The sequence below is a fragment of the Alosa pseudoharengus genome, unplaced genomic scaffold (genome assembly GCF_046254945.1).
Source record: "Alosa pseudoharengus isolate Yale_2024_CS ecotype anadromous, Long Island Sound unplaced genomic scaffold, YU_APseudo_1.1 YU_APseudo_1.1_scf_6, whole genome shotgun sequence".
Classification (NCBI taxonomy): domain Eukaryota; kingdom Metazoa; phylum Chordata; class Actinopteri; order Clupeiformes; family Clupeidae; genus Alosa; species Alosa pseudoharengus.
In genome coordinates, this window is record NW_027468848.1 from 2,102,512 (window position 1) to 2,115,011 (window position 12,500).

The following is a 12,500-nucleotide window of genomic DNA, read 5'->3' on the forward strand; positions in this document are numbered from 1 at the left end:
GGAATGATCAATTATCCTTTGATCGTTAATTAAGTAAGGGATAACAGTCGACGAGGTGACCTGTTCGATGGAAATAAATTTGATTTCACACAACTATCAAAGGGCCCACTAGAATAACCTCATCCTCAAAAACTTAAATTGACTTGATATTCACCAACAAACCTGAAAGGGTGACAAAATCCTTTAATATGGTCTGTCTGACCATAACCTCACTTACAGTATAGCCAGAAAGCTCACTAAATCCTGCTTTCATTTAAAACCTAACACCAAATCTAGCCAGTTAAGAATACCCAAGTGTGATGTTGATGAATTTGACAGGGAAATCAAAAATATTAACTGGGACCAAATCATAGCTTGTGTAGATGACACAAATGTCCTAATATCCACAATCCAAAACATAACAAAGCTTTTCCTCAAGAAAAACATATCTAAAGGAAATAGTAGATATATCCTGCCTTGGATCTCTAGTGACATAAGGAGATTAATGAAGGAGAGAGATAATGCTTTAAAGCACTATCTCAAGTCCAACTCATTGACTGACAGGCATATATTTGTGTCCTTGAGAAATAGAGTAATAAACGAAATCAGGGCAGCTAAATGGAACTTCTTTGTTGACCTCATACGGGACGCTAAGGGTAATCATAAACAAGTCTGGGACTGTCTGCATAAACTAACAGGGAAAGAACATAATACAGCAACAAAGCAGCTGGAGATCAAAGACAATGGTACCCTATAAAAGGAACCAGCTGAAATAGTGACTATTCTTAATAGCTATTGTGTCAATTCTGTGCGATTGACTGTGCATAGTCCCATAAGTGGTCCACTACACTCCTTACCATGTATCACAGCCAGTCTTCACTCTGACTGAAATTTTTGAACCCAAGGTTAAGTCTATAATTACTTCTATTAAGAACTCCAAATCAAAGGACATATTTGGACTGGATTCCATGTTTTTAAAGAAACATGCTGCCTCCTTCACAGGGCCTGTTACTAAAATCATAAATACCTCTTTTAAAGAGGGAAAATTCCCAAACGACTGGAAGTCAGCCATTGTTGTGCCAGTCTATAAATCAGGAGATACAACTGATATTAATAACTATAGGCCAATTAGTATTTTACCCATCATGTCTAAGATCGCTGAAAAATGTGTGGCTGAGCAAATGACTGAGCATCTTAACAGTAGTCCTTTTAAACTGCACCCCATACAATTTGGCTTTAGAGCCAATCACTCCACAGAGACAGCTAATTGTTTCTTTGTGGAAAACATTAAGTCAAAATTGGACTAAGGAGGCATAGTTGGAGCAATTTTCTTAGATCTGCCTCTATAGTTTAGCTGTCCTGTAACCCATGGTGTATGTATGATAGATAGATGGAGAGGTGGGTACTTTATTGATCCCTTAAGGGTTGTATGGCTGTATGGTTATATGTCTTATGTTTTAAATGTTTAAATGGAGCCAGTCCTATGGCATTATGTTTTATTGCTGTATATCAATTGCTATGTGATTTAATATGTTCTTTTTGTTAGCCACCATGTGCCTAGAATAACATCTTGCCAATGGACTACAGTGGAAAATTAGCCTGCTGGCTAACACTGGCACATTTACAGAAATGTTGATCAATGTGCACTGTCCTTTAAATAAAGAAATGTTGATCAATGTGCACTGTCCTTTAAATAAATAAATGTTGATCAATGTGCACTGTCCTTTAAATAAATAAATGTTGATCAATGTGCACTGTCCTTTAAATAAAGAAATGTTGATCAATGTGCACTGTCCTTTAAATAAATAAATGTTGATCAATGTGCACTGTCCTTTAAATAAATAAATGAAATAATGGCGAGGTGGAGGCTTAGAACTCCGGCAACGTGCGCAGCCGAGACATTATTTCCATCGAACAGGTCACCTGAAGGCCGTTATCCCGCTTATCTCCAGGTTGCCACTATATGCAATAGTCATACCTTTATAGCACACAACGGAAACAAGCGGTTCCGTTTGCCACTATATGCAATAGTCATACCTTTATAGCACACAACGGAAACAAGCGGTTCCGTTTGCCACTATATGCAATAGTCATACCTTTATAGCACACAACGGAAACAAGCGGTTCCGTTTGCCACTATATGCAATAGTCATACCTTTATAGCACACAACGGAAACAAGCGGTTCCGTTTGCCACTATATGCAATAGTCATACCTTTATAGCACACAACGGAAACAAGCGGTTCCGTTTGCCACTATATGCAATAGTCATACCTTTATAGCACACAACGGAAACAAGCGGTTCCGTTTGCCACTATATGCAATAGTCTTGCCTTTATAGCACGCAAAGGAAACAAGCGGTTCCGTTTAAAATGAAGCCAACTTGTTCTGTTTGTTGTACAACTTTCAGTTTACAGTTGATTCCATTGTTGCGAAGCCTGCTTCCAGGCTCAACCGTCGTCCTACTATGGTAATATAGTTACCATTCATAAGCATTGATATGTAACAGTGATGAAATGTTTTTTTACCAGATCTACTTCAAAGGTAGCCTGTTATACGAAGTTAATGGCCACCCCATCAGCCAATCAGAGAAGAGAATCCCATTGTTAAGGGAGTTAAATACTTCATAAGATGCGTTCAAATCCTGATTGAATGGCGTCCATAGCTGCGAGGATGACTTATTATGGGATTGCTCACCGATGACGAAGATGATGTGCGGCCGCGGTTTGGCCGGGTCAAAGACATCGTACTCCTGGATTAGGCCGGACGACTCGGTCATGTCCGAGTCACTCTCAATGGAGAACTGGGCCTGGATGGGTGGCAGACGTTCATACCGTCGATATGGTCCTGGTCCTGGCCCGCTGGCACCCTCTGAGATAACGTTTACGTAACGTAAGACCACTTAACATTTAACATTGTTGAAGGTTTAAGACCGCTCCCATCATCTGATATAGGGCTTAATGTAACGTTTAACATTTAAGGCTGTTGAAACCATGAGATAGCGTTTAAGATCATGTTTAACATTTAAGACCGCTCCCATCATCTGATATAGGGTTTAATGTAATGTTTAACATTTAAGGCTGTTGAAACCATGAGATAGCATTTAAGATCATGTTTAACATTTAAGACCGCTCCCATCATCTGATATAGGGCTTAATGTAACGTTTAACATTTAAGGCTGTTGAAACCATGAGATAGCGTTTAAGATCATGTTTAACATTTAAGACCGCTCCCATCATCTGATATAGGGTTTAATGTAATGTTTAACATTTAAGGCTGTTGAAACCATGAGATAGCATTTAAGATCATGTCGGACGAACATTTAAGACCGTCACCATCATCTGATATAGTGTTTAATGTAACGTTTAACAGGCTTTTGGCACCATCTGAGATGGCTTTGGATAATAGTGTCTGCTAAATGAATACATGTAAATTAATGTATGGTGTATGTACTTTGTTTGTCAATGGGTCAATCAACTAACTCACTCAATCAATCAAAATCAATCCATCAATCAATCAGAGCTCATACACATGCTCAGAGACAGACACGCATCTCACCGAGTTTCCCAGCAGCCTTCTTGGCTTGAGGGGCGTTGATGGGGGGCAGTGGGCGGCGGTCAGGCGTGATGAAGGTGTCCCAGGCCACGCCCTCGACCCCGCCCAGTTCTCGTGTCTTCTGCAGGCAGGTTTCCAGGAAGTGCAGCGGGTCGTCCGGTCGGTGGAACATCAGACCGGTCAGCATGCTCTAGGGCACAAACAGGAGAGCAGTGAGCATGCTCAGTAGAGCTGGTCCACTGAGCATGCTCAGAGTGACAGGAGAGCAGTGAGCATGCTCAGTAGAGCTGGTCCACTGAGCATGCTCAGAGTGACAGGAGAGCAGGGAGCATGCTCAGTAGAGCTGGTCCACTGAGCATGCTCAGAGTGACAGGAGAGCAGTGAGCATGCTCAGAGAGGCAAGTTGAGGCCTATTGAGCATGTTCTGTGAGACAGACAGAGACAAAGTGATCATGCTCAGAAGCATGATGCCAGTAAGCGTCCGATAGAAGGCTACTGAGCATGCTCAGTCCTACAGAGGGCTACTGAGGATGCTCAGTGCCATAGAGCCCCAGTGAGCATGCTCAGTAGAGAGACAGGAGAGCAGTGAGCATGCTCAGTGCCATAGAGCCCCAGTGAGCATGCTCAGTGCCATAGAGCCCCAGTGAGCATGCTCAGTGCCATAGAGCCCCAGTGAGCATGCTCAGTGAGACAGGCCCCGTGGTATAAGCCCAGTGGTTGGCCTCTACGTATCGAAAGGGTCAATTTCACGGCACAACACTACACGTTTAAATAACTCAGAAACTATGTGGTCATTCACCCTCCACAGTTCATTATAGCCTACCCTGCTGAAACACTGCGAGTGTGTGGAAGCAGAAGCCTCAGAGGTCTCAGGGTGTCTGTGTGTGTGTGTGTGTGTGGAGGCAGAGGTCTCAGGGTGTGTGTGTGTGTGTGTGTGTGGAGGCAGAGGTGTCAGAGATCTCAGGGAGTGTGTGTGTGTGTGTGTGTGTGGAGGCAGAGGTCTCAGGGTGTGTGTGTGTGTGTGTGTGTGGAGGCAGAGGTGTCAGAGATCTCAGAGAGTGTGTGTGTGTGTGTGTGTGTGGAGGCAGAGGTCTCAGGGTGTGTGTGTGTGTGTGTGTGTGTGTGGAGGCAGAGGTGTCAGAGGTCTCAGGGAGTGTGTGTGTGTGTGTGTGTGGAGGCAGAGGTGTCAGAGCTAATGACCTGGCCAGGGCAGAAGGAGGAAGAGAAATGATCATGCAAATGCCTGCTCTCCTCGTCTTCCCTAAATGTGTCTGTGAGCTGTCTGTCTGCTCCTGGCGTCTTGCTCTCCCTAATAAGCCGTCAGCTCCGAGGGGATGCTAATTGAGCGGAGGGCTGGGGTGTAACGGAGAGTTTGCATGTCAATCCTCGCAGAGGAAACCAGCTCTTTGGCACCAGAACAAACAAGCACGCTTCAGCAGAAACCGCCGCTTTCCAAAATGGAGGCTTGATTCTAATGATCCTCAACTCACTGCCACTGGTGACCATGAGTGCAAATCTAAACTGACTCTAATAATCTCTCACAACGTGGAGCGCTGATAATTCTAATAATCTGTGTGGCAGAGCAATTCAGAGAATAATAATTTAGCACAACAAGGAGGACAGCTGACACAGCTTTGCGTGCAAATCCACACTGATTCTCATCACCAATTACAGGATATTTACATGTAGCAGATGATTTCCCCCAAAGCAAATGACAGTATTATACACATACGGTATAATAATAAACTAAAAGTATTGACTTTTTTATAAATGTGCTCAGTATTGACCATCACTTTGCTATACTGAGATAGCACTTTGTACAGAATACTAGTTAAGCTAGTAGCCATCACTTTACATCCAGAGTCATGCTAAAAGGGCATTAGAACTTTACATCCAGAGTCATGCTAACAGGGCATTAGAACTTTACATCCAGAGTCATTAGAACTTTACATCCAGAGTCATGCTAACAGGGCATCAGAACAGAGAGCTCACTATATGCTTAACAGTGAACCACTTGGGCTTTTCCTCAGGATGGGGTTATGGGGGTTATCTGGATAACTGCACAGAGCAAAACCAGAAAAACTTTTCTTTCTTTTTTTTTTATCTCAGATCAACTCAATCCTCCACCCCGGCACTGGAGATTTCCTGGCTTCATCTACAGAACGGCTATTCCAGAACGTTCTCGTGGAGGACAGGACAACCCCTGTGTGCTTACGTGAACAGAGGCTCAGTCCCAAGACCAATGACCAATATTGACCTTCCTATTGGCATCCTTACTACAGTAGAGGAAGAAATTAAACATGTTTTATATTCCTATTAAGGCATCCTTACTACAGTATTCCTATTAAGGCATCCTTACTACAGTAGAGGAAGAAATTAAACATGTTTTATATTCCATTTAAGGCATCCTTACTACAGTAGAGGAAGAAATTAAACATGTTTTATATTCCTATTAAGGCATCCTTACTACAGTAGAGGAAGAAATTAAACATGTTTTATATTCCTATTAAGGCATCCTTACTACAGTAGAGGAAGAAATTAAACATGTTTTATATTCCTATTAAGGCATCCTTACTACAGTAGAGGAAGAAATTAAACATGTTTTATATTCCTATTAAGGCATCCTTACTACAGTAGAGGAAGAAATTAAACATGTTTTATATTCCATTTAAGGCATCCTTACTACAGTAGAGGAAGAAATTAAACATGTTTTATATTCCTATTAAGGCATCCTTACTACAGTAGAGGAAGAAATTAAACATGTTTTATATTCCTATTAAGGCATCCTTACTACAGTGGAGGAAGAAATTAAACATGTTTTGACTGTCTCAAGGATTAGTGGGAAAGTCTTTTCTATTGATGTTGTATTTACTACAGGACAGCGCTGTTTATCAGAGGCTTGAGTTCTCATCTAAAAATAGCCTTTATTTATCCACTCTGTTTATTTGGGGTGCCAATAGCCTTTATTTATCCACTTTGTTTATTTGCGGTGCCGTTCCTTAAGAGACGGGGCCACAGTTCTGACACAAAGCTTCCAGAGCGTGTTTAGTTTTTTTAAATCATGATCTAATTTGAGTCCATAGTACTACCCTGGCAGTATGAGATGGGGGCATCTGCCTTCAGCAGCCAGCACACCAGCACAACTGGCAGTGTCAGAGGGGGGCATCTGCCTTCAGCAGCCAGCACACCAGCACAACTGGCAGTGTCAGAGGGGGGCATCTTCAGTACCCCCGGAACACTCAGAGGGGGGCATCTGCCTTCAGCAGCCAGCACACCACTGGCCTGCTCACCAGAGTCACTTAATTCGACAGCAGAGGAGACCTCTAGTGAATCCATTGTTTTCCTCAGCCTTCTGATGGATGGAGAGTCATTAGGGTATGTCAGCCGCATCCAGGCCAGATCAGAGCCGGACGTGGGCAAGAGTGCTCTGACCTGTCTCTCTTATAGCCTGTCTCTCTCATATTCTGTTCTTCATGCACATTCATTCTTGCATCCAAAATGAATAATTTAATATGATGAAAATCCTAAAAGTGCATGTGAATTACGACAATACATTATGAGCTCTCTGCCTTTCTCTCTCTCTCTCTCTCTCTCTCTCTCTTTCTATTTATCTGATGAATAATAAGCAGCAAAAAGGAACTCTGTTGCCAAGGTGACAGCAGACCGCTACATGTGCATGAGCTGGAACTTCATGTTTTCATAATCAATAATATCAGAACACAAAGCAGCGCATGAGCTGGAACTTCATGTTTTCATAATCAATAATATCAGAACACAAAGCAGCGCATGCTCACGTCTCTCGCGCCAGTTTTACTGGCGGAGGAGAGGATATGCACACACACACACACACACACGCACGCACGCACACACTCACACACACACACAGGGATGTAGTGGTAAAATAAGAGGTGGGTAAACTATGAATTCTGTGATCTCGGTGAGGTGGACTGCCATGCGTGTCAGCTTTTAAAAAAAGGCATTCAGAACATGTTTGATGATGGTGGAGGTTATTGTCCAATGTTTATAACAATATCAGTGGTAATGGTTCCTAGAGTGTTGATGAGAGTACATATTGTGAATGTGGATAATAGTGTGAGTTTTGAATGTTAAAAGTTGCAATTTGTGAATAAACTCTTTTGAGAGGTGGATAAACTCTAATAAGAGGTGGGTAAACTTTATTTCTGAAATTTCAGAGGTGGATAAACTGTGTTTACTTGTGTTTAGCCACCACTACATCCCTGTAGGCAACGGATATAGTTTCATGAAATTTATTTTTTGTGAGATATTGAGGTCACTAAACCGTTGTCTGTGTTTTCAAAGAAAGCCGTCAGCAGCAGGCATAGGCTACTCCAACGATAGTGGTTAGAGCAGGGATCTCAAACTCCCGGCCCGCGACGTATGTCAAAATAATAATGTAATCCGGCCCTTGAGGGTATTTTTAATTGCGACAAACAGCGATACTTATTAAAATAGACGATAGACACAAATGATCCCATTTGTACTCTCCTCCACTATTTGCTAGACATCCAGAGCTTGATTCAAACCCAAAATCGCTGCACAAAGTTTTCAGGAAATGGGCTACTTACATGCGAGAAACATGAAGACGTGCATGACGCGGAAGCGATGCACTCAGCGGAACTGATTTGACCAGGATACTTTATTGTAGGCCTTGTGGTTATAAGCTAGTAATAGCTTACTATTTGTATACATCTGATGTGTTTTCCTGTGTTATGTGGGTAATATGACAAAAAAGAAATTAAACCTGCTCAAATATTACATTACATTACATTACACTACATTTGGCTGACACATTTTTAGCCAAAGCGACTTACAACATGGTAACAATTTTAAGTTTTAAAGCGATTCTCAACAATTTTAGGACAATTTAAAGAACAGTTTAAAAACAGTAGAGTACAGTAAGAATAAGTGCATCGGTGAGTGCTGTTACGTCTCAGTTCAAGACGGCTGGTCAGTGCTAGGATCAGCAAGACTTGTTGTGAGTGGTGCTATGAGAGGAGATGTTCTCTAAAGAGCTGGGTCTTCAGAAGTTTTTTGAAAATGGAGAAGGATGTCCCTGCCCTTGTAGGAACTGGCAGTGTGTTCCACCAGCGAGGAACAACAGATGAGAAAAGTTTGGTTTGGCCTGAGCGTACCGGTGGTAGAGCTAGACGTCGTTCGTCTGAGGAGCGCAGCTGTCTGGTGGTAGTGTATGTCTGTATGAGGGCATTCAAGTAGGTGGGAGCAGAACCGGAGACTACTTTGTAGGCAAGGGTTAGAGCCTTGAATTTGATGCGGGCTGCCATAGGTAGCCAGTGTAGCTGGATGAGCAGTGGGGTAACATGTGCCCTTTTGGGTTGGTTGTAGACCAGGCGCGCCACCGCGTTCTGGATCATCTGAAGGGGTTTCACTGTGCAGGCTGGGAGACCTGTCAGGAGGGCGTTGCAGTAGTCGAGTCGTGAGATGACTATCGCCTGAACCAGGAGTTGGGTAGCATCTTGAGTCAAGTAAGTCCTGATTTTCCGTATGTTGTAGAGTGCGAAACGGCATGACCGGGCGAATGAGGCAACATGATCTGAGAAGTTCAGTTGGTTGTCGAGAACAACTCGAGATTTCTTGCAGTCCTGGTAGGTGAAACAGACAGGGAGTCAAATTTGATGTTGATGTCGTGGTGTATGGTAGGTTTAGCTGGGAGGACCAGCAGTTCAGTCTTTGAGAGGTTCAGCTGGAGGTGGTGTGCCTTCATCCATGTAGCTATGTCTGAGAGGCAGTCCAAGATCCATGCTGAAACCAAGGGGTCATCAGGTGGAAAGGACAGATAGAGCTGTGTGTCGTCTGCATAGCAGTGGTATGAGAAGCCATGTGAACGGATAATCTGTCTCAAGGAGGTAGTGTAGATAGCAAAGAGAAGGGGGCCCAGCACTGAGCCCTGGGGGACCCCTGTGGTGAGATGGTGAGATGCAGATAGTTGACCAAGCCATGATACATTAAACGAGCGTCCTGTGAGGTAGGATTCAAACCAGGAGAGAGCAGAACCGGAGATTCCCATGTTAGCGAGTATAGAGAGAAGGATGCGGTGATTAACCGTGTCAAAGGCAGCCGATAAGTCAAGCAGAATGAGTACTGATGACCGAGTGGTCGCCCTGGCTTCTTTTAAGGCTTCTGTTACAGACAGCAGAGCCGTTTCGGTAGAGTGGCCGCTTTTGAACCCAGACTGATTTGGATCCAAAAGGTTGTTCTGTGTAAGGAAGTCAGAGACCTGTTTGGAGACTGCCTCGTTCAATGCCTTTGGATAGGAAAGGCAGGAGTGAGACAGGGCGGTAGTTCTCGACTTGAGCAGGGTTGAGAGAAGGTTTCTTAAGTAACGGTGTTACCCGGGCCATTTTGAATGCTGTTGGAAATGTGCCGGAGGTTAGCGAGGCATTGATCACATGTGTGATAGCTGGTGCGATGGTCGGGCTGATGGACTGAAGTAGGCTCGTAGGTATAGGGTCCAGCGAGCATGTGGTAGGACGGCTGCATGTCAGGAGTCTAGATACTTCACTCTCGGAGAGAGGCGCGAATGCTGAAAAAGATGTTTCAGCAGCCCCTAGAGGTTGTAGGAGTGCGGTATCCGAGTCGGATGCGTTGTGTGGGCAAATAAGTTCATCCAGTATTTACTGAAAGGTGCTTAATTTGAGGTGCTTGTCATCCAGTGGCAAATTAGATGGGTAAATTTACCCCCTTCATAAACTTTTGTTTATAGTCAAAGATTTTTACATTTACAGTAGGACTTTATCTCTGACCACTTTCAAGCCATGGCCTTTTGAAATTTTGATATAAACATCCAATGCTGTTGCTTTCTTAAATCTGACGCCTAGTTTGCCAGGTTTAAAAAAGTTATGAGAAAAATATTTTTATTTGGTGTGAAACACACACATATACCTACCTGTTTTTATGTTTTTTGTTTGTTTTTATAATTTGTATTAATATTTATTTTATCATTATTTTATTTATAAGTTAGTTGCTAGCACAGGTGTCTAAAAATAGATAAAAAGACTTGCACTTTCTGTTTGTAGTTTTGAGTTTGAAAATACAGTATTTGAAAAAAACAAACATTGCATTTTAGGAAATAGCCGTTGTTTTTTTGTATTATTCTTTAACACTGACGTGGCCCTCCAATCAGATGACATTGGCAGAAGTGGCCCTCAGCTCATTTGAGTTTGAGACCCCTGGGTTTATGGAGCTAAATTTGTCTCAATAATATTTGTATATGCGCAGAGGGGGATCCACAAATATTTCTTGATTTGCATGTGTGTTTTGATATCTACAAATAAAAAAAAATCATATTTGTAACTCGTATATTGATTTTTACAAATATAGATGTGCATTTGTAAATAAAATGCCATTTGTAAAACCGAAAATTTCATTTGTGAAATGTGATTCTGCATTTGTGGATCACCAGCACACACAGTTTTCGTTTTCGCATTTGTGGATCAGCATTTGTGGATCACGTATTTTTGAGACAAACTTTGCGGCAGAGAAGCCACCCAGATCCACAAGTAGCCTGCTGACACTTTCTAATCCAGTAGATGGCAGTGTTGTTCTATGGGACTCATAACCAAAGATTCTTTGCTCATAACACACAGAGCTAGCGAACCTAGTTCTTAAATCTAACAAGTTATGCCTTTTACAACAAGCTTTTTGATGGAAAAGTGGTGTTTAATTTCCATAATCTTTGTTTAGTAAACGCATAAAACCGTCAGTTTGCAAACAAAATCAAGAATTACGATCTTTGTAGTTTGTTTATAGTTACCTAGCAACCGAGGCTTTAAGTGTTAAAACCAAAGATTCTAGAACAGAGTTATGAACATCAGTCGCTTGAGTGAAATCTCGACCTTAGTGATTAATAGCCTATCTTATGCGCTGTGTTTAAGCAGGCCGTGAACAAAGGGTTAACGTATAGCCTACAGGTAGAAAAAAGAAAAAATGGTGATAATATAACGTTAGCTAAGTTAGTTTGCCTGCTAGCTAGCTTATCAGTAGGCTATACAGTCTCTCAATGGGAATTTATGTGATCTATTTACCAGTGCAATAGTCTTCTGTCTAAATAATAGGCCTATTTACCTATCCTTATTTAGTGTAAACTTGGAAAAAGATCAATTGGGCCTTTCACACAGTTCTTGCAGTTCATCGGTAATGAACTGCAAGAACTGACAGTGTGAAAGGTTGCTAGGTAACTATAAACAAACTCAAAGATCGTAATTCTTGATTTCGCTTGCAAACTGACGGTTTATGCGTTTACTAAACAAAGATTATGGAAATTAAACACCACTTTTCCATCAAAAAGCTTGTTATAAAAGGCATAACTTGTTAGATTTAAGAACTAGGTTCGCTAGCTCTGTGTGTTATGAGCAAAGAATCTTTGGTTATGAGTCCCATAGAACAACACTGCCATCTACTGGATTAGAAAGTGTCAGCAGGCTACTTGTGGATCTGGGTGGCTTCTCTGCCGCAAAGTTTGTCTCAAAAATATGTGATCCACAAATGCTGATCCACAAATGCGAAAACGATAACTGTGTGTGCTGGTGATCCACAAATGCAAAATTAGATTTCACAAAGGCAATTTTCAGTTTTACAAATGCCATTTAATTTACAAATACACATCTACAATTGTGAAAACCAATTTACAAGTTACAAATATGATTTTTTTTTAATTTGTGGATGTCAAAACACGAATGCAAGTCAAGAAATATTTGTGGATGTCGCCATCTACTGGATTGCGATTTCTGTGTGCCGGTGAATTAAAGTAGGCCTATTTACTTGTGGATTTGTGTGACTTTCATGTGAAGAACGTCTCAAAAACACGTAACTTTGGAAAGCGAAGAATGCGTGTGCTGGTGATCCACAAATGCAGAATCACATTTCACAAATGAAATTTTCGGTTTTACAAATGGCATTTTATTTACAAATGCACATCTATATTTGTAA

At 41.9% G+C, this 12,500-nt stretch overlaps 1 protein-coding gene across 1 annotated transcript in view; it reads right to left on the bottom strand.

Annotated features, from left to right (window-relative positions):
* ak5l (adenylate kinase 5, like) overlaps positions 1 to 12,500 on the bottom strand; it is a 25,706-nt gene that overhangs the window by 12,436 nt on the left and 770 nt on the right. The window contains exons 2-3 of the mRNA XM_076270687.1: positions 3,537 to 3,723; positions 2,676 to 2,849 (exon numbers count right to left, since the gene is read on the bottom strand). Of these exons, the coding sequence (XP_076126802.1) occupies positions 2,676 to 2,849; positions 3,537 to 3,723 (361 nt within the window). The remainder of the gene's footprint in view (positions 1 to 2,675; positions 2,850 to 3,536; positions 3,724 to 12,500) is intronic.